The sequence below is a fragment of the Eurosta solidaginis genome, chromosome 2, assembly GCF_040869045.1.
Source record: "Eurosta solidaginis isolate ZX-2024a chromosome 2, ASM4086904v1, whole genome shotgun sequence".
Taxonomy (NCBI): Eukaryota; Metazoa; Arthropoda; class Insecta; order Diptera; family Tephritidae; genus Eurosta; species Eurosta solidaginis.
Window position 1 is genome coordinate 284,227,067 of NC_090320.1, and position 26,839 is coordinate 284,253,905.

Genomic DNA, 26,839 nt, shown 5'->3' on the forward strand with positions numbered 1-26,839 from the left:
AGGCTATCTATATTTGGAATAAATATGTCATATATGTGGAAGCTGAAGTGATAGAGGTAGATAGAGGGGATGTGGAAGTGTGACCTAGAGTGTAATTGAGAGTGTAATTTGGAGTGGATGTGGGAGTAGAAATGGGAGTGGAATTGAAATTGGGAATGGGAGTGTAAATGTGAGTAGGTGTGGTAGTAGGAATGGGATTGGAAATGGAAGTAGGAGTGCCAGTGGGTTTGGGAGTGAAAGTGAGAGAAGGATTGGGATTGGGAGTGAAGGGGTGGGTGGGTATGGCTTTAACAGTAGAAGGAAGGTTAATGGAATAAAGGATGGATAAAAATAAGAAGAAAAATGATAAAAAAACAAATCGTAAAAAGAGTGAACAGGGGAAGCGAAACTGACTTTTAATATGTAGGCAACCCAATTTCCCGGCAAAGCATGGTCTGACGGCTACTCTAGTGCCTAAAAAAAATTCGAAAATTATTTTGCTTGACCAAAACTGATGAAAACTTCAAACATTTCTTTTCCCAATTATTTTTCTAGGAGTATACATTTTAAATATTTTGGGGAATTCCGCTTCTTTATACACATTCTGCTAACGTTCGAATCGCTAAACTGTTGAATAAATCACTCCAATATTCAGTATTGCAAGCTGGTCTTTATTTAGATTACTTTGAGAGTAGTACTTCACAATTATACTTCACAACCAATAGCGTGCTTAAATCTAAACTGATTACTGATTACTCAGCTTGCGCTGCTTTTCTACTCTCCGTTGCTTCGTTCGCCCATTTCTCCTAAAAGCCTCATCACATAAGCAGTTTTTCATATAGATGAGTTTAACACAAGCTTATGCATTATGAGTAGATTACACGTATTTTTATGGAGAACGGTAGAATGAGCGACACTGTCGCCATCTCGTATTGAAAAGTAGCCAACTTCCAACTTTTGTTCCAAGCAAGGCGGCCACCGTGGTGTGATGGTAGCGTGCTCCGCCTACCACCCCGAATGCTCCGGGTTTACACCTCGGGCAAAGCAACATCAAAATTTTAGAAATAAGGTTTTTCAATTAGAAGAAAATTTTTCTAAGCGGGAAGTCTGTCGGCAGTGTTCTGCAAGCACTTCGAGTGTATTTCTGCCATGAAAAGCTCTCAGTTAAAGCTCATCTGCCTCGCAGATGCCGTTCGGAGTCGGCATAACACAAGTAAGTCCCGTCCCGCCAATTTGTAGGAAAAATGAAAAAGAAGCACGACGCAAATTGGAAGAGAAGCTCGGCCTAAAACCCTTTCGGAAGTTATCGTGCCTTACATTTATTTTTTTTAAACAATAAGAAGAAGAATTTGACATTTGCTTTGGCTAAGGGTGTTTGCAAATTTTGCAGGTGAAATTATCTTTCCCACTGGTTGGTAAATTTTCTAACATTTTTCGGAATTAAAGACTACAATGTAACAATCGAATCCGACACAAATTATATTAGTAAGTATTTTTGTTTTATAAGGAGAATGTTTATAACAATGCTTCGCGAAATTTTATATGTGAATGGGCAAGGCGTAATAAACTCCAATTGCCAAGTCTGAAGTTCCTTCATATGTACAAACGCAACAACTTGGTTGATTGTGGCGATGTTGTTGGAATGCGTAAGCTTGTGTTAAACGCATCTATATGAAAAATGTCATTGTGCCGCGTCCTTAAGTTCTAGTAATTTTACGAACAGTTGCTTAGTTACCAGCTATGTACATGTATATCTGTAGTCCACGCATCTCCCATAGCCATATGCGTGTGTATGTGTGAGTAGCTACTTCCGCTGATGACCACATATGTGTGTGTGAGATATCTCTTCGTTACATCGAGTTATCGGCTTGTTATTAGTTTCCTACTGACTTGTGATAGACGGATTGCATGCCGATAACAAACTGCTAGCACTCGATAAGAAGTGGAAATAAACATCCGATCGCACACAGAGTAACGCTAGATACGGCAAATGCACCATGATATAACTTTTTATTTTATTACATGAAAAAACTCTGAAAAAACATTTGTGGTTATTTTGACTTAACCATGGATACATATAGGAATACTGGCTGGTTATTGGCGCCTTAACCTAAAATATGTGATGCCTTCATCAAGTAGAAAATGTTTAAAATTTCTAAACGAAAATATAATCTTCAACATGTGAATACTTAAATTCGGCAGCGCAAAAATTTATAGATTATGGGTATGGGTGAAACCCAAAAAATAATTGGTTGGCTATGGTAACCTTATGACTAAGGCGTTATTCTATGATTTCAATAACCGACTAAGTTGACTTCCATAGAGTTGGTTGGATCAGCCATGTAACACAGAGTTTTCCAGGCCCCCAAAGTAGTTTTTCCGCAATTTTCTCAATATTTCACGAGGGAGCTTTACAGTAGTGATCAACCTTGGCCTCACAATTTAAGGCATTTACGAACTTACCACTTTCATGGCATACAATCAAAAATATTTATTTACTCGCAATCATAACATTTTATTTATACATGATATATAAAACAAATATGGCCAGTTCGACTGTTGAGTGGAATGTCACCATACCTCAATTGCTATTTCGAAAACGACCTATCTCAAAATGTTTCAAATTTCGGCGTTCTGTCGAATAAGGGTGGTATTCCACTCAACAATGAATTTACAACTAAACCCTTTAAGATGTATGGGATTCTAAAAAGTCTCTAATTCTTTCATTTGTTAAGTTTGTAAATAAATACGGAATGCCTGACATTTTATTAGTATAGTGTGCCACCGCACAAAGTTGGTTATTCACAAGTGCCCCTGCTCCAGAATCTCCATATTCCAGTGTACTTACACTACTTCTAGCACAAATGATTGTGTCTGGTAGAATAAACGATGGCAGTATATTTGTAAAGGCGTTCTGGCATTGATCCTTTTGTACTATACCCATTCTAGCAGTTTTGGGATAACCAGAACCCCATCCAATAAATTCCATATTCATGCGCGGTGCTAATACCGCACAAAGAGTTACAGGCATTACTACATTACGCTCCCATGTAAAAGCTTGCTCCACTTTAACCACGGCTAAATACATAAATAGTGCTCCTCGTTCATATTCAGGATCGACAATTATTCTCTCGACTCTGCGATGTTGAACATGTATTGTATTTAATACTCTTATATTGGCTACACCAGCATAAACGAAGAGATGTCCCTTTTGTGCCTCGGGTACGCAAGCCGCAGCTGTAACTACCGATTCCATAGAGATAAGAGAACCAGCGCAGCGATACAAGGAACATTGAAAGATTGATACCAAATGTGCGCTGTCCTTTAATTGTATATCTCTTCCGTTTTCAATGCGAAATTGCGCATTCGTATATAAAAGGCAGCGTAGAACGACAAAAAGGATCGCGAAAATATTGAGTGAATTCATCTTAATTTAAGAACCGTTGCAACACTTTTTAACTATAAATTATACCGAGATTAATTCTGTGGGCGCTATTTATACCTAATTTGGCAGTGTGAATAAAAAATAAACAAACACCTTTCAGTCAAAATTTCACGAATTTCAAATAACAACAATACATCTTAATTAAAGTCAAGGTAACACAATGAAAATTCTTGTTTGTTCTCACTCGGTTCATTTCAAATAAAATAAATAAATAAATGTAAGGCGCGATAACCTCCGAAGAGATTTTAGGCCAAGCTTATCTTCAAATTTGCACATGCTTCTTTTTTTCCTACAAATTGGCAGGACGACACATACATGTTTTTACGCCAACTCCGAATGGCATCTGCAAGACAGATGAATTTTCACTGAGGAGCTTTTCATGGCAGAAATACATTCGGATTGGTTGCCAAAAACTGCCCAGGAGCGACTCCGCTTAGAAAAAATGTCTTCTAACTGAAAATCCTAGTTTCTAAAATTATTGATATAGCTTTTCCCGGGGCGTGAACTCAGGAACTTCGGTGTGGTAGGCTGAGCACGCTATCATCACACCACGGCGGCCGACCGGCAAATACAAAATTATTAAGCGTTTATAATGACACTTCCGTATAAATTTTCTGTTATAGGAGCCTAATAAGCCTATTTAATTAATAACTATTATCGAAATTTTTTATTAGCTAAACAAACGGAATAGTTTGCTATACTTTTTCAAAAGAAAATTTCCTATTTATTGTTTGTTTATTTATATTTGCACACGTGAATGGTATTATCAAATTGATATCTGTACAATGGCTGTATTTTTAGTGAGTAAATACAGAAAGGTACACAGCGACCCTTAATTAGTTTCAACTGTTTCCAAGCGGCTAATAGTTCTATTGTATACTGCCAAAAAAACAGAGTTGGGAGAAGTGCACGACATTTTGAGCAACAACTCTGCTCGAACTTAAATGGGCTGACATAATCAATATCTTTCGTTAGGTGTTAATAAGGCGGTAATTTGTTGTGGATTTAAACGTCTGTTCATTTTTCACATATTCCTAAAAAGTAAACCAAGATATGATGAAAAACTAAATAACCAGATCGTCCAGAAAATAATATTTAAATAGTACCAACAAATCGCGAAATACCCGCAGTCGCGAGCACACAGACAAGCACACGGTGATAAACAGAAGGTAGGATATAGTGGAGTTCTAAAAAATTAGGATCCAACACTTTTTTTATACCCAGCGTGCTTTCCACACAGAGTATATTAACTTTGATTGGATAGCGGTCGGTTGTACAGGTATAAAAGAATCGAGATAGATATAGACTTCCATATATCAAAATCATCAGTATCGAAAAAAAATTGATTGAACCATGTCCGTCCGTCCGTCTGTCCGTTAACACGATAACTTGAGTAAATTTTGAGGTATGTTAATGAAATTTGGTACGTAGGTTCCTGGGCACTCATCTCAGATCGCTATTTAAAATGAACGATGTCGGACTATAACCACGCCCACTTTTTCGATATCGAAAATTTCCAAAGACAGAAAAAGTGCGATAATTCATTACCGAAGACGAATAAGCGATGAAACTTGGTAGGTGAGTTGAACTTATGACGCGGAATAGAAAACTAGTAAAATTTTGGACAATGGGCGTGGCACTGCCCACTTTTAAAAGAAGGTAATTTAAAAGTTTTGAAAGCTGTAATTTGGCAGCTGTTGAAGATATCATGATGAAATTTGGCAGGAACGTTACTCCTATTACTGTATATGTGCTAAATAATAATTAGCAAAATCGGATGAAGAACACGCCCACTTAAAAAAAATTTTTTTTTTAAGTCAAATTTTAACAAAAAATTTAATATTTTTACAGTATATAAGCAAATTATGTCAACATTCAACTCCAGTAATGATATGGTGCAACAAAATACAAAAATAAAAGAAAATTTCAAAATGGGCGTGGCTCCGCCCTTTTTAATTTAATTTGTCTAGAATACTTTTAAGTCTATAAGTCGAACAAAAATTTACAAATCCTTGGGGCTTAGCTTCTATGACGATAACTGTTTTCTGTGAAAATGGGCGAAATCAGTTGAAGCCACGCCCAGTTTTTATACACAGTCGACCGTCTGTCCCTCCGCTCGGCCGTTAACACCATAACTTGAGCAAAAATCGATATATCTTTACTAAACTCAGTTCACGTAATTATCTGAACTCACCTTGTATTGGTATAAAAAATGGCCGAAATTCGACTATGTCCGCACCCAATTTTTCGATATCGAAAATTACGAAAAATGAAAAAAATGACATAATTCTATACCAAATAAGAAAAAAGGGATTGGATTGGTTTATTGACGCAAAATATAACTTTAGAAAAAAACTTTGTAAAACTGTTTGTGGTATTACATCTAATATATCTAATATATATCTAATATCTAATATATATATTATAAATGGGAAAGTTTGGATGTTAAGATGTTTGGATGTTTGGATGTTTAGATGTTTGGATGTTTGGATGTTTGGATGTTTGGATGTTTGGATGTTTGGATGTTTGTCCAGACGTTTGTCTTTGTGACTCAATAACGCAAGAACGGCTGGACCGATTTGGATGAAATTTTGCACACATATAGCCAATAGTCTAGAAGGATCTACTAGCTATATATTTTTCAAAAGGGGCGTGGTCCCCGCCCCTAGGAACAGTTATAATTTAATTATTATATATTTTCGTCTTTGCGACTGAATCACGCCAGAATGGCTACACGGATTTTGATGAAATTTGGGACACAGACAGTAGTCTACTAGCGAAATTTTTTTCGAACATGGAAAGAGCGGTGGGGGTCCCACGACCCTTCGAGAAATTATTTTTCATAATTTTTACACATTATAACTTTACGTATACTGGCCTTCACCAATATCACAGACTCAAGGGGTCAAATAAGTCGAGGGCTTACAAAGTAAGCAGTGACACCCTCCGCCCGCCCCCCTTTATCTCCCCCTCTGGTGTAAAATCCATAAATTGTTATAACTCAATCTAAATTTTCTCCTAAATCAATAGTTTTTGGTATCTGGTACATACAGAACGAGATCTAGACAATTTTGGAGGAACGATCAGTGGTCCTGTCCTCTACTCCCGCCATCCGCCCTCCATCAATTGTTTTTATTAGCACGCTTTTATTAGCTTTACCTGTATGTTTCTATCTAACTTTTTATTCGCTCCAATGCGCCTGCTGCCTTATTAACATGGTTTTATAATTAGCTTCACCTTATTTGTAATCCCGTAAGGGTCATATCGAGACCCTTCCGGGATCATTTCTGGATGGTTTTCGGGATCGGTCCGGGATTACGCCGGGGTAATTTCGGGACTTTTTCGGGACTATTTCGGGATCATTTTGGGACCCTTCCGGGATCATTTCTGTATAGTTTACGGGATCCGTCCGGGATCCCGTCGGGGTTATTTTGGAACATTTTCGGGACTATTCCGGAATCATTTCGGGACTATTTCGCGATCATTTGGGGACCCTTCCGGCATCATTTCTGGATGGTTTTCGGGATCCGTGCGGGATCTCGTCGGGGTCATATGGGGACTTTTTCGGGATCATTTGAGGGCTCTTCCGGCATCATTTCTGGATGGTTTTCGGGATCCGTCCGGGATATCGTCGGGGTCATTTGGGGACTTTTTCGGGATCATTTTGGGGCTCATCCGGCATCATTTCTGGATGGTTTTCGGGATCCGTCCGGGATCCCGTTGGGTCATTTCGGGACTTTTTCGCGACTAATACGGGATCATTTGGGAACCCTTTCGGCATCATTTCTGGATGGTTTTCGGGATCCGTCCGGGATCCCGTCGGGGTCATTTCGGGACTTTTTCGCGACTAATACGGGATCATTTGGGAACCCTTTCGGCATCATTTCTGGATAATTTTCGGGATCCGTCCGGGATGTCGACGAGGTCATTTCGGGACTATTTCGGGATCATTTGGGATACCTACCGGCATCATTTCTGGATGGTTTTTGGGATTCGTCCGGGATCCCGTCGTGGTCCTTTCGGGACTTTTTTCGACTAATACGGGATCATTTGCGGACCCTTTCGGCATCATTTCTGGATAGTTGTCGGGATCCCGTCACGGTCATTTCGGGACTATTAGGGGATCATTTGAGGACCTTTCCGGCATCATTTCTGTATTGTTTTCGGAATCCTTTCGGGATCCCGTCAGGGTCATTTTGGGACTTTTTTGGGGCTAATACGGGATCATTTGGGGATCCTCTAGGGGTCGTTTCGTGACTTTTTCTGTTTTATTTCGGGATCATTTGGGGACCCTTCCGGCATAATTTCTTGATGGTTTGCCGGATCCATCAGGGTCATTTCGGGACCATTTTGGGATCATTTGGGGACCCTTCCGAGATCATTTCTGGATCCGTCCGGGATGCCGTAGGAGCCATTTCGGGATTTTTTGTTACTTTTCCGGGATAGTTTTTGGACCCTTCCGGGATCATTTCTGGATCTGTGCGGGATCCCATCTGGGTCATTTCCTGACTATTTCGGGATCATTTTGGGATCCTTCCGGAATCATTTCTGTTTCGCGATCCGCCGTTGATTCCCTCGGAGCCATTTCGGAACCTTTTCTGGAGTATGTCGGGGTCATTTGGGGACTTTTTCGGGATCATTTGGGGCTCTTCCGGCATCATTTCTGGATGGTTTTCGGGATCCGTGCGGGATCTCGTCGGGGTCATTTGGGGACTTTTTCGGGATCATTTGGGGGCTCTTCCGGCATCATTTCTGGATGGTTTTCGGGATCCGTCCGGGATATCGTCGGGGTCATTTGGGGACTTTTTCGGGATCATTTGGGGGCTCTTCCGGAATCATTTCTGAATGGTTTTCGGGATCCGTCCGGGATCCCATCAGGGTAATTTCGGGACTATTAGGGGATCATTTGTGGATCTTTCCGGCATCATTTCTGGATAATTTTCGGTATCCGTCCAAGATGCCGACGAGGTCATTTCGGGATTATTTCGGGATCATTTGGGATACCTACCGGCATCATTTCTGGATGGTTTTTGGGATTCGTCCGGGATCCCGTCGGGGTCATTTCGGGACTTTTTCTCGACTAATACGGGATCATTTGCGGACCCTTTCGGCATAATTTCTGGATAGTTGTCGGGATCCGTTCGGGATCCCGTCACGGTCATTTCGGAACTATTAGGGGATCAATTGAGGACCTTTCCGGCATCATTTCTGGATAGTTTTTGGAATCCTTTCGGGATCCCGTCAGGGTCATTTCGGGGCTTTTTCGGGATCATTTAAGGATGGCTTTCAGGATTCGTCCGGGAACCCGTCAGGGTAATTTCTGAACTTTTCCGAGACTATTTCGGGATCATTTTGGGACCTTCCCAAGATCATTTCTGGATGGATTTCGGGATTTGTCCGGGATGCCCTCAGGGTCATTTTGGGACTATTAGGTGAGCATTTGAGGACCGTTCCGGCATCACTTCTGGATGGTTTTCGGTATCCGTTCAGATTCCCGTCGGAATAATTGCGGGACTTTTTCGGGATCATTGGGGTCCCTTCCAAAATCATTTCTGGATGGTTTTTGGGATTCGTCCGGCATCCCGTCGGGGTCATTTCGGGACTTTTTCTCGACTAATACGGGATCATTTGCGGGCCCTTTCGGTATCATTTCTGGATAGTTGTCGGGATCCGTTCGGGATCCCGTCAGGGTCTTTTCGGAAATATTGGGAGATCATTTGAGGACCTTTCCGGCATCATTTCTGGTTAGTTTTCGGGATCCTTTCCGGGTCCCTTCAGGGTCATTTCGGGACTTTTTCGGCATCATTTAAGATTGGTTTTCAGGATTCGTCCGGTATCCGTCAGGGTAATTTCTGGACTTTTCCCAGACTATTTCGGGATAATTTTGGGACCCTCCCAAGATCATTTCTGGATGGATTTCGGGATCTGTCCGGGATGCCGTCAGGGTCATTTTGGAACTATTAGGTGATCATTTGAGGACCTTTTCGGCATCACTTCTGGATGGTTTTCGGTATCCGCTCAGGATCCCGTCGGAATTATTTCGGGACTTTTTCGGGATCATTTGGTGTCCCTTCCGGCATCATTTCTGGCTGGTTTTTGGGATTCGTCCGGCATCCCGTCGGGTTCATTTCGGGACTTTTTCTCAACTAATACGGGATCATTTGCGTGCCCTTTCGGCATCATTTCTAGATAGTTGTCGGGATCCGTTCGGGATCCCGTCAGGGTCTTTTCGGAACTATTAGGTGATCATTTGAGGACATTTCAGGCATCATTTCTGGATAGTTTTCGGGATTCTTTCGTGGTCCAGTCAGGGTCATTTCGGGACTTTTTCGGGATCATTTAGAGATGGCTTTCAGGATTCGTCCGGGAACCCGTCAGGGTAATTTCTGAACTTTTCCGAGACTATTTCGGGATAATTTTGGAACCTTCCCAAGATCATTTCTGGATGGATTTCGGGATCTGTCCGGGATCCCGTCAGGGTCATTTAGGGGTGCGTTCGAGATCCCGTCAGGGTCATTTCGGGACTTCTTCGGGAATATATCGGGATCATTTCTGGATGGTTTATGGGATCCGTCCATGACCCCTTAAGGGTCATTTCGGGACTATTAGGTGATCATTTGAGGACCTTTCCGGCGTCACTTCTGGATGATTTTCGGTATCCGTTCGGGATCCCGTCGGAATCAATGCGGGACTTTTACGGAATCATTTGGGATTCCTTCCGGCATCATTTCTGGATGGTTTTCGGGATTTGTCCGGGATCCCGTCGGGGTTATTTCGGGACCTTTTCGGGGCTAATACGGGATCATTTGGGGATCCTCTAGGGGTCGTTTCGTGACTTTTTCTGTATTATTTCGGGATCATTTTGGGACCCTTTCGGCATAATTTCTTGATGGTTTGCCGGATCCATCAGGGTCATTTCGGGACCATTTTGGGATCATTTGGGGACCCTTCCGAGATCATTTCTGGATCCGTCCGGGATGCCGTAGGAGCCATTTCGGGATTTTTTGTTACTTTTCCGGGATAGTTTTTGCACCCTTCCGGGATCATTTTTGGATCTGTGCGGGATCCCATCTGGGTCAATTCCGGACTATTTCGGGATCATTTTGGAATCCTTCCGGAATCATTTCTGTATGGTTTTCGCGATCCATCGTGGATCCCCTCGGAGCCATTTCGGAACTTTTTCTGGAGTTAGTCGGGATAATTTAGGGACCCTTCCTGGATATTTTCTGGATGGTTTCTGAGATCCGTCCGGGAGCCCGTCAGGGTAATTTCGGAACTTTTTCGGGACTATTTCGGGATCAATTTGGTACCCTTCAGGCATCATTTCTGTGTGGTTATCTGGATAAGTCTAGAATCGTGTCGTTGTCATTTCGGGTTTTTTTGGGACTACTTCGGGAACTTTTGGAAACACTTCCGGGGCGTTTCTGGATGGTTTTCGGGATCCGTCCGCGATAGCGTCGGGGTCATTTCGTGGCTTTTTCTGGATAATTTCGTTATCATTTTGGGATCCTATCAGGTTATCAGCTCATAAAGTTCTTTTTTTTACTCAATTACAAAAATAAAATGCATTAGACAGAAAAAAAATTTTAAACAGATAACTTTATAAGCAGGCTAACGTGAATAGCCCACATATTTCATTTTCTCCTTGCGGACGGGGCCGCGGGTAAAGGCTAGTATATTATAAATGGCAAAGTTTGGATGTTAAGATGTTTGGATGTTTGGATGTTAAGATGTTTGGATGTTTGGATGTTTGGATGTTTGTCCAGACGTTTGTTTTTGTGACTCAATAACGCAAGAACGGCTGGACCGATTTGGATGAAATTTTGCACACATATAGCCAATAGTCTAGAAGGATCTACTAGCTATATATTTTTCAAACGGGGCGTGGTCCCCGCCCCCTAGGAACAGTTATAATTTAATTATTATATTTTTTCGTCTTTGCGACTGAATCACGCCAGAATGGCTACACGGATTTTGATGAAATTTGGGACACAGACAGTAGTCTACTAGCGAAATTTTTTTCGAACATGGAAAGAGGGGTGGGCGTCCCACGACCAATTCGAGAAATTATTTTTTATAATTTTTACACATTATAACTTTACGTATACTGGCCTTCACCAATATCACAGACTCAAGGGGTCAAATTAGTCGAGGGCTTACAAAGTAAGCAGTGACACCCTCCGCCCACCCCCCCCCCCCCCCCCCTTAATCTCCCCCTCTGGTGTAAAATCTATAAATTGTTATAACTCAATATAAATTTTCTCCTAAATCAATAGTTTTTGGTATCTGGTACATACAGAACGAGATCTAGACAATTTTGGAGGAACGATCAGTGGTCCTCTCCTCTACTCCCGCCATCCGCCCTCCATCAATTGTTTTTATTAGCACGCTTTTATTAGCTTTACCTGTATGTTTCTATGTAACTTTTTATTCGCTCCAACGCGCCTGCTGCCTTATTAACATGGTTTTATAATTAGCTTCACCTTATTTGTAATCCCGTAAGGGTCATATCGAGACCCTCCGGGATCATTTCTGGATGGTTTTCGGGATCGGTCCGGGATTACGCCGGGGTAATTTCGGGACTTTTTCGGGACTATTTCGCGATCATTTGGGGACCCTTCCGGCATCATTTCTTGATGGTTTTCGGGATCCGTCCGGGATCCCGTCGGGTACTTTCGGGGTCATTTGCGTACCTTCGAGAGATAAATTCTTGATGGTTTCCGGGATCATTACGGGACTTTTTCGGGGTCAGTTTGGGTCCTTTCCGGCATCATTTCTAGATGGTTTTCGGGATCCATCCGGGATCCCGTCGGGGTCATTTCGGGACTTTTTCGGGACTATTTCGCGATCATTTGGGGACCCTTCCGGCATCATTTCTGGATGGTTTTCGGGATCGGTCCGGGATTACGCCGGGGTAATTTCGGGACTTTTTCGGGACTATTTCGCGATCATTTGGGGACCCTTCCGGCATCATTTCTGGATGGTTTTCGGGATCCGTCCGGGATCCCGTCGGTGTCATTTCGGGACCATTTGGGGTCCATTCCGGCATCATTTCTGGATGGTTTTCGGGATCCGTCCGGGAAACTGTCGGGGTTATTTTGGGACTTTTGCGGGATCATTTGTGGTCTCATCCGGCATCATTTCTGGATGGTTTTCGGGATCCGTCCGGGATTCCGTCGATGTCATTTCGGGACTATTACGGCGTCATTTGGGGTACCTTCCGGCATCATTTCTAGATGGTTTTCGGGATCCATCCGGGATCCCGTCGGGGTCATTTCGGAACTTTTTCTCGACTAATACAGGATCATTTGGGGAAACTTTCGGCATCATTTCTGGATGGTTTACGGGATCCGTCCGGGATCCCGTCGGCGTCATTTTGGGACTTTTGCGGGATCATTTGGGGTCTCTTCCGGAATCATTTCTGGATGGTTTACGGGATCCGTCCGGGACCCTGTCGGGGTCATTTTGGGACTTTAGCGGCATCATTTGGGGTCTCCTCCGGCATCATTTCTGGATGGCTTACGGGATCCGTCCGGGATCCTGTCGGGGTCATTTTGGGACTTTTGCGGGATCATTTGGGGTCTCTCCCGGCATCATTTCTGGATGGTTTTCGGGATCCGTCCGGGATCCTGTCGGGGTCATTTTGGGACTTTTGCGGGATCATTTGGGGTCTCTTCCGACATCATTTCTGGATGGTTTACGGGATCCGTCCGGGATCCTGTCGGGGTCATTTTGGGACTTTTGCGGGATCATTTGGGGTCTCTTCCGGCATCATTTCTGGATGGTTTACGGGATCCGTCCGGGACCCTGTCGGGGTCATTTTGGGACTTTAGCGGGATCATTTGGGGTCTCCTCCGGCATCATTTCTGGATGGTTTTCGGGATCCGTCCGGGATCCCGTCGATGTCATTTCGGGATTATTTCGGCATCATTTGGGGTACCTTCCGGTATCAATTCTAGATGGTTTTCGGGATCCGTCCGGGATCCCGTCGGAGTCATTTCGGAATTTTTTCTCGACTAATGCAGGATCATTTGGGAACCCTATCGGCATCATTTCTGGATGGTTTTCGGAATCCGTCCGCGATCCCGTCAGGGTCATTTCGGGACTATTTCGTGATAATTTGGGGTACCTGCCGGCATCATTTCTGGATGGTTTTCGGTATCCGTCCGGGATCCCGTCGGTGTCATTTTGGGATCATTTGGGGTCCCTTCCGGCATCATTTCTGGATCGTTTTCGGGATCCGTCCGAGATCCCGTCGGGTTTATTTTTTTACTTTTTCGGGAAAATGTCAGCGAATTTCGAGACTGTTCTTGGATCATTTGGGGATCCTTCAGGGATAATTTCTGGATGGTTTTCGGGATCCCGTCGGGGTAATTTCGGGACTTTCACGACTATTTCGGGGTCAGTTGCCCTTAAAGATCATTTCTGGGTGGTTATCGGGATCCGTCCGGGATCCCGTCAGGGTTATTTCGCGCCTTTTCGGGACTATTTCGGGATCATTTTGGGACCCTTCCGGGATAATTTCTCTATGATTTTCGGGATCTGTTCGGGATTCCTTCGTAGTTTTTTCGCGACTTTATCTGGGATAAATTGCGGACCCTTTAGAGATCAATTCTGGATGGTTTTCGGTATCGGTCTGGGATCCCCTCAAGGTCATTTCGGGACTTTTTCGGGACTATTTCGGAATCATTTTGGGACCCCTCCGGCAAAATTTCTGGGGGATTTTCGGGATCTGTCCGGGATCCCGACGGAGTTTTTTCGGGACTTTTTCCGGACTATTTCTGGATTATTTGCGGACGTTTCAGAGCTCAGTTCTGGATGATTTTCGGGATCTGTCCGGGATCCCGTCGGAGTTATTTCGGGGTAATTTTGGGACCCTTCCAGGATAATTTCTTCATGATTTTCGGGATGGGTCTGAGTTTTTCGTGACTTTCGGGACTATTTCGGGATCATTTGCGGAACCTTCAGAGATCAATTCTGGATGGTTTGTGGACTTTTCCGGGATCATTTGGGGATCCCTCCAGAGTCATTTCTGGATGGTTTTCGGGATCCCGTCAGGGTCATTTCGGGCCTTTTTCGTGACTACTATTTCGGAATCATTTTGGGACTCCTCCGGGATAATTTCTGGGCGATTTTCGGGATTTGTCCGGGATCCCGTCAGAGTTTTTTCGGGACTTTTTCGGACTATATCGGGATCATTTGCGGACCGTTCAGGAATCAAATCTGGATGGTTTTCGGGATCCGTCCGGGATCCCGTCAGGGTCATTTCGGGACTTTTCGTGACTACTTCGGGATTATTTTGGGACCCTTCCGGCATCATTTCTGGATAGTTTTCGAGATTTGTAAAGGATCCCGTCGGCATCATTTCGTGACTATTTGGTGTCATTTAGGGACACTTCCGGAATCATTTTAGGTCTCTTCGAAACCGCTAATTCAGCACACGTGGCCGTGGATTTACGGCAAATTATTCGTAATTAAAATTCGGTATGTTTTATCTTTAATATATCACAGCTTTTTCGTTCTATTTTTAAATGAATCCTGTAACGAACTATTACAACTATAATTAAAATTTTTTAAATATTTTAACCAACTAAATACCCGAAAAAGCAACACTGCTTTTATTTAAAAACTTCTTTTTGGTTTTAGCTAATTGTAGTTTCACTCCTTTGTTCTATGAGTAGTAATTCTTTCACCCCTGTCATATCAATTAATTTAACTTAGAAACAAAATGTATTTTTTTTAATTCGAAAAAAGTGTATTGTACTATTCATGTAATCGTGCCCATCAGCTCAGTTAGTTCTTTTTTTTTTTACTGTATTAAAAAATAAAATACATTGACAGAAAAAATTTTTAAACAGGCAACTTGATAAACAGGCTAACGTGAATAGCACATATATTTTATTTTCTCCTTGCGGACGGGGCCGCGGGTAAAGGCTAGTATATTATAAATGGCAAAGTTTGGATGTCTGGATGTTTAGATGTTTGGATGTTTGGATGTTTGGATGTTTGTCCAGACGTTTGTCTTTGTGACTCAATCACGCAAGAACGGCCGGACCGATTTGGATGAAATTTTGCACACATATAGCCAATAGTCTAGAAGGATCTACTAGCTATATATTTTTCAAAAGGGGCGTGGTCTCCGCCCCCTAGGAAACAGTTATAATTTAATTATTATATTTCTTCGTCTTTGCGACTAAATCACGCCAGAATGGCTACAACGGATTTTGATGAAATTTGGGACACAGACAGTAGTCTACTAGCGAAATTTTTTTCGAACATGGAAAGGGGTGTGGGGGTCCCATGACCCCTTCAAACAATAACTTTTTAATAATTTTTACACATTATAACTTTACGTATACTGGCCTTCACCAATATCACAGACTCAAGGGGTCAAATAAGTCGAGGGCTTACAAAGTAAGCAGTGACACCCTCCGCCCGCACCCTTTATATCTCCCTCTGGTGTAAAATCTATAAATTGTTATAACTCAATATAAATTTTCTCCTAAATCAATAGTTTTTGGTATCTGGTACATACAGAACGAGATCTAGACAATTTTTGAGGAACGATCAGTGGTCCTCTCCTCTACTCCCGCCATCTGCCCACTAGCAATTGTTTTTATTAGCACGCTTTTATTAGCTTTACCTGTATGTTTCTATGTAACTTTTTATTCGCTCCAATGCGCCTGCTGCCTTATTAACATGGTTTTATAATTAGCTTCACCTTATTTGTAATCCCGTAAGGGTCATATCGAGACCCTTCCGGGATCATTTCTGGATGGTTTTCGGGATCGGTCCGGGATTACGCCGGGGTAATTTCGGGACTTTTCCGGGACTATTTCGGGATCATTTTGGGACCCTTCCGGGATCATTTCTGTATAGTTTTCGGGATCCGTCCGGGATCCCGTCGGGGTAATTTCGGGACTTTTAGCGACTAATACGGGATCATTTGGGAACCATTTCGGCATCATTTCTGGATAGTTATCGGGATCCCGTCACGGTCATTTCGGGGCTAATACGGGATCATTTGGGGATCCTCTGGGGGTCGTTTCGTGACTTTTTCTGTTTTATTTCGGGATCATTTGGGACCCTTCCGGCATAATTTCTTGATGGTTTGCCGGATCCATCAGGGTCATTTCGGGACCATTTTGGGATCATTTGGGGACCCTTCCGAGGTCATTTCTGGATCCGTCCGGGATGCCGTAGGAGTCATTCTGAATTTTTTGTTACTTTTCCGCGATAGTTTTTGGATCCTTCCGGGATCATTTCTGGATCTGTGCGGGATCTCATCTGGGTCATTTCCGGACTATTTCGGGATCATTTTGGGATCCTTCCGGAATCATTTCTGTATGGTTTTCGCGATCCGTCGTTGATTCCCTCGGATCCATTTCGGAACTTTTTATGGAGTATGTCGGGGTCATTTGGGGACTTTTTCGGGATCATTTGGGGGCTCTTCCGGCATCATTCCTGTATGGTTTTCGGGATCCGTCCGGGATCCCTTCGGGGTAATTTCGGAACTTTTTCTCGACTAACACGGGATCATTTGGGGACCCTTTCGACATCATTTCTGGATAGTTTTTGGGATCCGTCCGGGATCCGGACGGGGTCATTTCGGGACTATTTCGGGATCATTTGGGGTACCTAAAGGCATCATTTCTGGATGGTTTTCGGTATCCGTCCGGGATCTCGTCGTGGTCATTTGGGACCTTTTCGGGATCATTTGGGGCTCTTCCGGCATCATTTCTGGATGGTTTTCGGGATCCGTCCGGGATGCCGTCGGGGTCATTTCGGTACTTTTTCGCGACTAATACGGGATCATTTGGGAACCCTTTCGGCATCATTTCTGGATGGTTTTCGGAATCCGTCCGGGATCCCATCAGGGTAATTTCGGGACTATTAGGGGATCATTTGTGGACCTTTCCGGCATCATTTCTGGATAATTTTCGGTATCCGTCCGGGATGCCGACGAGGTCATTTCGGGATTATTTCGGGATCATTTGGTATACCTACCGGCATCATTTCTGGATGGTTTTTGGGATTCGTGCGGGATCCCGTCAGGGTTATTTCGGGACTTTTTCTCGACTAATACGGGATCATTTGCGGACCCTTTCGGCATAATTTCTGGATAGTTGTCGGGATCCGTTCGGGACTTTTTCGGGATCATTGGGGCCCCTTCCGACATCATTTCTGGATGGTTTTTGGGATTCGTCCGGCATCCCGTCGGGGTCATTTCGGGACTTTTTCTCGACTAATACGGGATCATTTGCGGGCCCTTTCGGTATCATTTCTGGATAGTTGTCGGCATCCGTTCGGGATCCCGTCAGGGTCTTTTCGGAACTATTGGGAGATCATTTGAGGACCTTTCCGGCATCATTTCTGGTTAGTTTTCGGGATCCTTTCCGGGTCTCATCAGGGTCATTTCGGGACTTTTTCGGCATCATTTAAGATTGGTTTTCAGGATTCGTCCGGAATCCCGTCAGGGTAATTTCTGGACTTTTCCGAGATTATTTCGGGACAATTTTGGGACCCTCCCAAGATCATTTCTGGATGGATTTCGGGATCTGTTCGGGATGCCGTCAGGGTCATTTTGGGACTATTAGGTGATCATTTGAGGACCTTTCCGGCATCACTTCTGGATGGTTTTCGCTATTCGTTCAGGAACCCGTCGGAATAATTGCGGGACTTTTTCGGGATCATTTGGTGTCCCTTCCGGCATCATTTCTGGATGGTTTTCGAGATCCGTCCGGGATCCCGTCGGGGTCATTTCGGGACTTTTTCGCGACTAATACGGGATCATTTGGGAACCCTTTCGGCATCATTTCTGGATGGTTTTCGGGATCCGTCCGGGATCCCGTCGGGGTCTTTTCGGGACTTTTTCGCGACTAATACGGGATCATTTGGGAACCCTTTCGGCATCATTTCTGGATGGTTTTCGGGATCCGTCCGGGATCCCATTAGGGTAATTTCGGGACTATTAGGGGATCATTTGGGAACCTTTCCGGCATCATTTCTGGATAATTTTCGGGATCCGTCCGGGATGCCGACGAGGCCATTTCGGGACTATTTCGGGATCATTTGGGTACCTACCGGCATCATTTCTGGATGGTTTTTGGGATTCGCCCGGGATCCCGTCGTGGTCCTTTCGGGACTTTTTTTCGACTAATACGGAATCATTTGCGGACCCTTTCGGCATCATTTCTGGATAGTTGTCGGGATCCCGTCACGGTCATTTCGGGACTATTAGGGGATCATTTGAGGACCTTTCCGGCATCATTTCTGTATTGTTTTCGGAATCCTTTCAGGATCCCGTCAGGGTCATTTTGGGACTTTTTTGGGGCTTATACGGAACATTTGGGGATCCTCTAGGGGTCGTTTCGTGACTTTTTCTGTTTTATTTCGGGATCATTTGGGGACCCTTCCGGCATAATTTCTTGATGGTTTGCCGGATCCATCAGGGTCATTTCGGGACCATTTTGGGATCATTTGGGGACTCTTCCGAGATTATTTCTGGATCCGTCCGGGATGCCGTAGGAGCCATTTCGGGATTTTTTGTTACTTTTCCGGGATAGTTTTTGGACTCTTCCGGGATCATTTCTGGATCTGTGCGGGATCCCATCTGGGTCATTTCCGGACTATTTCGGGATCATTTTGGGATCCTTCCGGAATCATTTCTGTATGGTTTTCGCGATCCGTCGTTGATTCCCTCAGAGCCATTTCGGAACCTTTTCTGGAGTATGTCGGGGTCATTTGGGGACTTTTTCGGGATCATTTGGGGCTCTTCCGGCATCATTTCTGGATGGTTTTCGGGATCCGTGCGGGATCTCGTCGGGGTCATTTGGGACTTTTTCGAGATCATTTGGGGGCTCTTCCGGCATCATTTCTGGATGGTTTTCGGGATCCGTCCGGGATATCGTCGGGGTCATTTGGGGACTTTTTCGGGATCATTTGGGGGCTCTTCCGGCATCATTTCTGGATGGTTTTCGGGATCCGTCCGGGATCCCATCAGGGTAATTTCGGGACTATTAGGGGATCATTTGTGGACCTTTCCGGCATCATTTCTGGATAATTTTCGGTATCCGTCCGGGATGCCGACGAGGTCATTTCGGGATTATTTCGGGATCATTTGGGATACCTACCGGCATCATTTCTGGATGGTTTTTTGGGATTCGTCCGGGATCCCGTCGGGGTCATTTCGGGACTTTTTCTCGACTAATACGGGATCATTTGCGGACCCTTTCGTCATAATTTCTGGATAGTTGTCGGGATCCGTTCGGGATCCCGTCACGGTCATTTCGGAACTATTAGGGGATCATTTGAGGACCTTTCCGGCATCATTTCTGGATAGTTTTTGGAATCCTTTCGGGATCCCGTCAGGGTCATTTCGGGGCTTTTTCGGAATCATTTCAGGATTCGTCCGGGAACCCGTCAGGGTAATTTCTGGACTTTTCCGAGACTATTTCGGGATCATTTTGGGACCTTCCCAAGATCATTTCTGGATGGATTTCGGGATTTGTCCGGGATGCCCTCAGGGTCATTTTGGGACTATTGGGTGAGCATTTGAGGACCGTTCCGGCATCACTTCTGGATGGTTTTCGGTATCCGTTCAGATTCCCGTCGGAATAATTGCGGGACTTTTTCGGGATCATTGGGGTCCCTTCCAAAATCATTTCTGGATGGTTTTTGGGATTCGTCCGGCATCCCGTCGGGGTCATTTCGGTATCATTTCTGGATAGTTGTCGGGATCCGTTCGGGATCCCGTCAGGGTCTTTTCGGAACTATTGGGAGATCATTTGAGGACCTTTCCGGCATCATTTCTGGTTAGTTTTCGGGATCCTTTCCGGGTCCCATCAGGGTCATTTCGGGACTTTTTCGGCATCATTTAAGATTAGTTTTCAGGATTCGTCGGGTATCCGTCAGGGTAATTTCTGGACTTTTCCCAGACTATTTCGGGATAATTTTGGGACCCTCCCAAGATCATTTCTGGATGGATTTCGGGATCTGTCCGGGATGCCGTCAGGGTCATTTTGGGACTATTAGGTGATCATTTGAGGACCTTTTCGGCATCACTTCTGGATGGTTTTCGGTATCCGCTCAGGATCCCGTCGGAATTATTGCGGGACTTTTTCGGGATCATTTGGTGTCCCTTCCGGCATCATTTCTGGCTGGTTTTTGGGATTCGTCCGGCATTCCGTCGGGTTCATTTCGGGACTTTTTCTCGACTAATACGGGATCATTTGCGGGCCCTTTCGGCATCATTTCTAGATAGTTGTCGGGATCCGTTCGGGATCCCGTCAGGGTCTTTTCGGAACTATTAGGTGATCATTTGAGGACATTTCCGGCATCATTTCTGGATAGTTTTCGGGATCCTTTCGGGGTCCAGTCAGGGTCATTTCGGGACTTTTTCGGGATCATTTAGAGATGGCTTTCAGGATTCGTCCGGGAACCCGTCAGGGTAATTTCTGAACTTTTCCGAGACTATTTCGGGATAATTTTGGGACCTTCCCAAGATCATTTCTGGATGGATTTTGGGATCAGTCCGGGATGCCGTCAGGGTCATTTTGGTATTAGGTGATCATTTGAGGACCTTTCCGGCATCACTTCTGGATGGTTATCGGTATCCGATCAGGATCCCCTCGGAATCATTGCGGGACTTTTTCGGGATCATTTGGGGTCCCTCCCAAGGTCATTTCTGGATGGATTTCGGGTTCTGTCCGGGATCCCGTCAGGGTCATTTAGGGGTGCGTTCGAGATACCGTCAGGGTCATTTCGGGACTCCTTCGGGAATATATCGGGATCATTTCTGGATGGTTTATGGGATCCGTCCATGACCCCTTAAGGGTCATTTCGGGACTATTAGGTGATCATTTGAGGACCTTTCCGGCGTCACTTCTGGATGATTTTCGGTATCCGTTCGGGATCCCGTCGGAATCAATGCGGGACTTTTACGGAATCATTTGGGATTCCTTCCGGCATCATTTCTGGATGGTTTTCGGGATTTGTCCGGGATCCCGTCGGGGTTATTTCGGGACCTTTTCGGGGCTAATACGGGATCATTTGGGGATCCTCTAGGGGTCGTTTCGTGACTTTTTCTATATTATTTCGGGATCATTTTGGGACCCTTTCGGCATAATTTCTTGATGGTTTGCCGGATCCATCAGAGTCATTTGGGGACCATTTTGGGATCATTTGGGGACCCTTCCGAGATCATTTCTGGATCCGTCCGGGATGCCGTAGGAGCCATTTCGGGATGTTTTGTTACTTTTCCGGGATAGTTTTTGCACCCTTCCGGGATCATTTCTGGATCTGTGCGGGATCCCATCTGGGTCAATTCCGGACTATTTCGGGATCATTTTGGAATCCTTCCGGAATCATTTCTGTATGGTTTTCGCGATCCATCGTGGATCCCCTCGGAGCCATTTCGGAACTTTTTCTGGAGTTAGTCGGGATAATTTAGGGACCCTTCCTGGATATTTTCTGGATGGTTTCTGAGATCCGTCCGGGAGCCCGTCAGGGTAATTTCGGAACTTTTTCGGGACTATTTCCGGATCAATTTGGTACCCTTCAGGCATCATTTCTGTGTGGTTATCTGGATAAGTCTAGAATCGTGTCGTTGTCATTTCGGGTTTTTTGGGACTACTTCGGGAACTTTTGGAAACACTTCCGGGGCGTTTCTGGATGGTTTTCGGGATCCGTCCGCGATAGCGTCGGGGTCATTTCGTGGCCTTTTCTGGATAATTTCGTTATCATTTTGGGATCCTATCAGGTTATCAGCTCATAAAGTTCTTTTTTTTACTCAATTACAAAAATAAAATGCATTAGACAGAAAAAAATTTTAAACAGATAACTTTATAAGCAGGCTAACGTGAATAGCCCACATATTTCATTTTCTCCTTGCGGACGGGGCAGCGGGTAAAGGCAAGTATATTATAAATGGCAAAGTTTGGATGTTTAGATGTTTGGATGTTTGTCCAGACGTTTGTCTTTGTGACTCAATCACGCAAGAACGGCTGGACGGATTTGGATGAGGTTTTGCACACATATAGCCAGTAGTCTAGAAGGATCTACTAGCTATATATTTTTCAAAAGGGGGGAGGTCCCCGGCCCCTAGAAACAGCTATAATTTAATTATTATATTTTTTCGTCTTTGTGACTGAATCACGCCAGAACGGCTACACGGATTTTGATGAAATTTGGGACTCAGACAATAGTCTACTAGCGAAATTTTTTTCGAGCATGGAAAGGGGTGTGGGGGTCCCATGACCCCTTCAAACAATTACTTTTTAATAATTTTTACACATTATAACTTTACGTATACTGGCCTTCACCAATATTACAGACTCAATGGGTGCAATAAGTCGAGGGCTTACAAAGCGAGCAGTGAAACCCTCCGCCTCCTCACCCCCCTTCTCTACCGCTCTGGTGTAAAATCTATAAACTGTTACAACTCAATTTAAATTTTCTCCTGAATCAATAGTTTTTGGTATCTGGCACATACAGATCGAGATCTAAACAATTTGGAAAAACGATCAGTGGTCCTCTCCTTCTCCTCTCGCCATCCTCCCTCCTTCAATTGTATTGATTAGCATGCGTTTATTAGCTTTACCTGTATGTTTCTATGTAGCTCTTCATTCGCTCCAACGCGCCTGCTGCCTTATTAACCTGGTTTTATAATTAGCTTCACCTTAGTTGTAATCCCGTTAGGGTCATATCGAGACCCTTCCCGGATCATTTCTCGATGGTTTTCGGGATCCGTCCGGGATCCCGCCGGGGTTATTTTGGGACTATCTCGGGATCATTTTGGGGCCCTTCCGGAATAACTTCTGTATAGTTTTCGGGCAATTTCGGGGCTATTTCGGGATCATTACGGGGTATCTTCCTGCATCATTTCTGAATGGTTTTCGGGATCCGTCCGGGATCCCTTCGGGGCCATTTTGGGACTTTTTCTCGACTAATACGGTATGATTTGGGGACCCTTTCGGCATCATTTCTGGATGGTTTTCGGGATCCGTCCGGGATCCCGTCAGGGTCATTTCGGGATCATTTGGGGTACTTACCGGCATCATTTCTGGATGGGTTTCGGTATCCGTCCGGGATCCCGTCGGGGTAATTTCGGGACCATTTGGGTTCCTTCCGGCATCATTTCTGGATGGTTTTCGGGATCCGTCCGGAATGCTGTCGGGGTAATTTCGGAACTTATTCGGGACTATTTCGGGATCATTTTCGGATGGTTTTCGGGATCCGTCCGGGATCCCTTCGGGGTCATTTTGGGACTTTTTCTCGACTAATACGGTATGATTTGGGGACCCTTCCGTAATCATTACTGGATGGTTTTAGGGATCCGTCCGGAATCACGTCGGGCAATTTCGGGGCTATTTCGGGATCATTAGGGGTATCTTCCTGCATCATTTCTGAATGGTTTTCGGGATCCGTCCGGGATCCCTTCGGGGTCATTTTGGGACTTTTTCTCGACTAATACGGTATGATTTGGGGACCCTTTCGGCATCATTTTTGGATGGTTTTCGGGATCCGTCCGGGATCCCGCCGTTGTCATTTTGGGACTATCTCGGGATCATTTTGGGACCCTTCCGGGATAATTTCTGTATAGTTTTCGGGATCCGTCCGGGATCTCGTCGGGGTTATTTTGGGATATTTTCGGGGCTATTCCGGGATCATTTCGGGACTATTTCGCGATCATTTGGGTACCCTTTCGGCATCATTTCTGGATGGGTTTCGCGATCATTAGGGGTATCTTCCTGCATAATTTATTGATGGTTTTCGGGATCCGCCCGGGATCCCATCGGGTTCATTTCGGGACATTTTCGAGGCTAATATGGGATCATTTGGGGACCATTCCGGCATCATTTGTGGATAGCTTTCGGGATCCGTCCGGGATCCCGTCGCGGTTATTTGGGAACTTTATTGGAACTTTTTCGGGAAAATTTGAGGCCCTTCAGGAATCCTTTCTGGAGGGTTTTCGGAATACCGTCTGGTTTATTTCGTGACTTTTTCTGGATTATTTCGGGATCATTTGAAGAGTTTGCCGGCATCAGTTCTGCAGGGCATTCGGGATCAATCTGGAATCTTGTCAGGGTCATTTCGGAATCATTTGGGGACTATTTAAGGGTCACATCTGGATGATTTCTGGGATTCGTAAGTGATTTTTTCGGGATAATTTGAGGATCCTTTCGGGATCATTTCGGGATGGTTTTCGGAATCCGTCCGGGATCCCGACGGGGTAATTTCGTGACTTTTTCTTCACTATTACAACATCATTTGGGGACACTTCTGAGATCATTTCAGCATCCGTCCGGGATCCCATCACGGCCATTTCGGAACATTTTTGGCACTATTCCGGGATCATTTGGGGATCCTTCCTGATTCATTTCTGGATGGTTTTCGGGATCGCGTCAGGGTTATTTCGGGACTATTCAGGGATAATTTGGGAACCCTTCCGACATCATTTCTGGATAGCTCTCGGGATGGTTTTCGAGATCAGTCTGAGATCATGTCATGGTCACTTCGGGACTTTTGTGGGGACTATTTTGGATCTTTTCTTGACCCTGCCGGGACCATTACTGTATGGTTTTCGGGACCCCGTCAGGTAATTTCGGGACTTTTTCGGGATTATTACTGTATGTTTTTCGGGGCCCCGTCAGGGTAATTTCGGGACTTTTCGGAGTAATTTGGGGACCCTTCCGGCATCATTTCTGGATGGTTTTCGGGATACGTCCTGTATTCCGTTAGGGTCATTTCGGAACTTTCTCGGTATAATTTCGGGATCATTGGAACCCTTGCGGCATCATTTTTGGATAGTTTTCGGGATCCGTTCGGTATCCCGTCAGGGTCGTTTCGGAACTATTTCGGGATTATTTGGAGATCCCTAAAGGATCATATCTGGATGGTTTTCGAGATTTATTCGGACTCTTCGAAACCTGTAGTTCAACACACATGCCTTTTTAAATTATGAGCTTTTATGGCCATGGATTCGCTGCAAATTATTCGTAATTAAAATTCGGTATGTTTTATCTTTAAAATCTAACACAACTTTTTCGTTCTATGTTTTTTGGTTTTTTTAAATGAATCCTGTAATGAACTGTAATAACTATAATTATACTTTTTATAATATTTTAACCAACTAAATACCCAAAAAGCAACATTATTTTCCTCTATTCTTCTCTTTGGTTTTAGCTAATTGTAGTTTCGCTTCTTTGTTATATGAATAGTAATTCCTTCACCCCTGTCATATCAATTAATTAATTTAACTTAAAAACAAAATTTATTTTTTTGTTTAATTCGCAAAAACTGTATTGTACTGTTCAAGTAAGCGTGCCTTTCAGTTTATCAGCTCATTTAATTATTTTTTTTTACTCTATTACAAAAATAAAATACATTGACAAAAATAATTTTTAAACAGATAACTTGATAAGCAGGCTAACGTGAATAGCCGATATATTTTATTTTCTCCTTGCGGACGGGGCCGCGGGTAAAGGCTAGTATATAAATAAATTAGCGGTACCCGACAGATGATGTTCTGGGTCAGCCTGGACCACATTTTGGTCGATATCTCGAAAACTCCTTCACATATACAACTAAGGGCTACTCCCTTTTAGAACCCTCATTAATACATTTAATTTGATACCCATATCGTAAAAACAAATTCTAGCGTCACCCCTGGTCCATCTTTATGGCGATATCACTAAATGGCATCCACCTATAGAAATATGGCCCACTCCCTCTTAAAACACTCTTTAATACCTTCCATTTGATACACATGTCATACAAACACATTCCAGGGTTACCCTAGGTTCATTTTCCTACCTGGTGATTTTCCCTTATTTTGTCTCTATAGCTCTCAGCTGAGTCTGTAACGTTCGGTTACACCCGAACTTAACCTTCCTAACTTGCTTTTGCTTTTAATTTTGGTTTTTTTAATTTGAATATACTGTGTTTGGTTACAATGTTATTCTTCTAGAGCACTCACCTTTTTACCTGCGGCAGTATTATTTGTCCTGTATGTTTACACGCCTCCACACATGTTCTACGTAACTTGCGAATTTTCTCCCGCAATTCGGGACAGTCTTTTGCCTGGCCAACATGTATTAACATATCACGAAAGAGCGCCACATGGCTGTTGATATCCACAATAAGCTGTAACGTAAACAAAGTAGAAGGGAGAGTGAGAATGAGCGCATAAAGTAGTACGAAAATTATTTATGTAGATGTAACAGGCACTGCAGCCTGCCAAATGAAAATAACGCCGCAGCACTAAACATTAATTCTTAAACAAAACTCAAATGAAACTCATAAATTTACGAGCTTGAGTCCATTCACATAAGAGCCATTTAAATATTAATTAAATTGGCTTTTGGAATTGCTAAAGCACATAGTATGACTAACCTACTAAATTTAAATTATCAC

The 26,839-nt window shown here is 43.9% G+C and overlaps 1 protein-coding gene across 3 annotated transcripts in view; it reads right to left on the bottom strand.

Annotated features, from left to right (window-relative positions):
* Positions 1-26,839, bottom strand: part of dcma (decima) — a 214,977-nt gene that overhangs the window by 122,535 nt on the left and 65,603 nt on the right. For all 3 annotated transcript variants that reach the window (XM_067768295.1, XM_067768294.1, XM_067768292.1), the window contains exon 2: positions 26,403-26,569. In XM_067768295.1, coding sequence (XP_067624396.1) covers positions 26,403-26,569 — 167 coding nt within the window. The remainder of the gene's footprint in view (positions 1-26,402; positions 26,570-26,839) is intronic.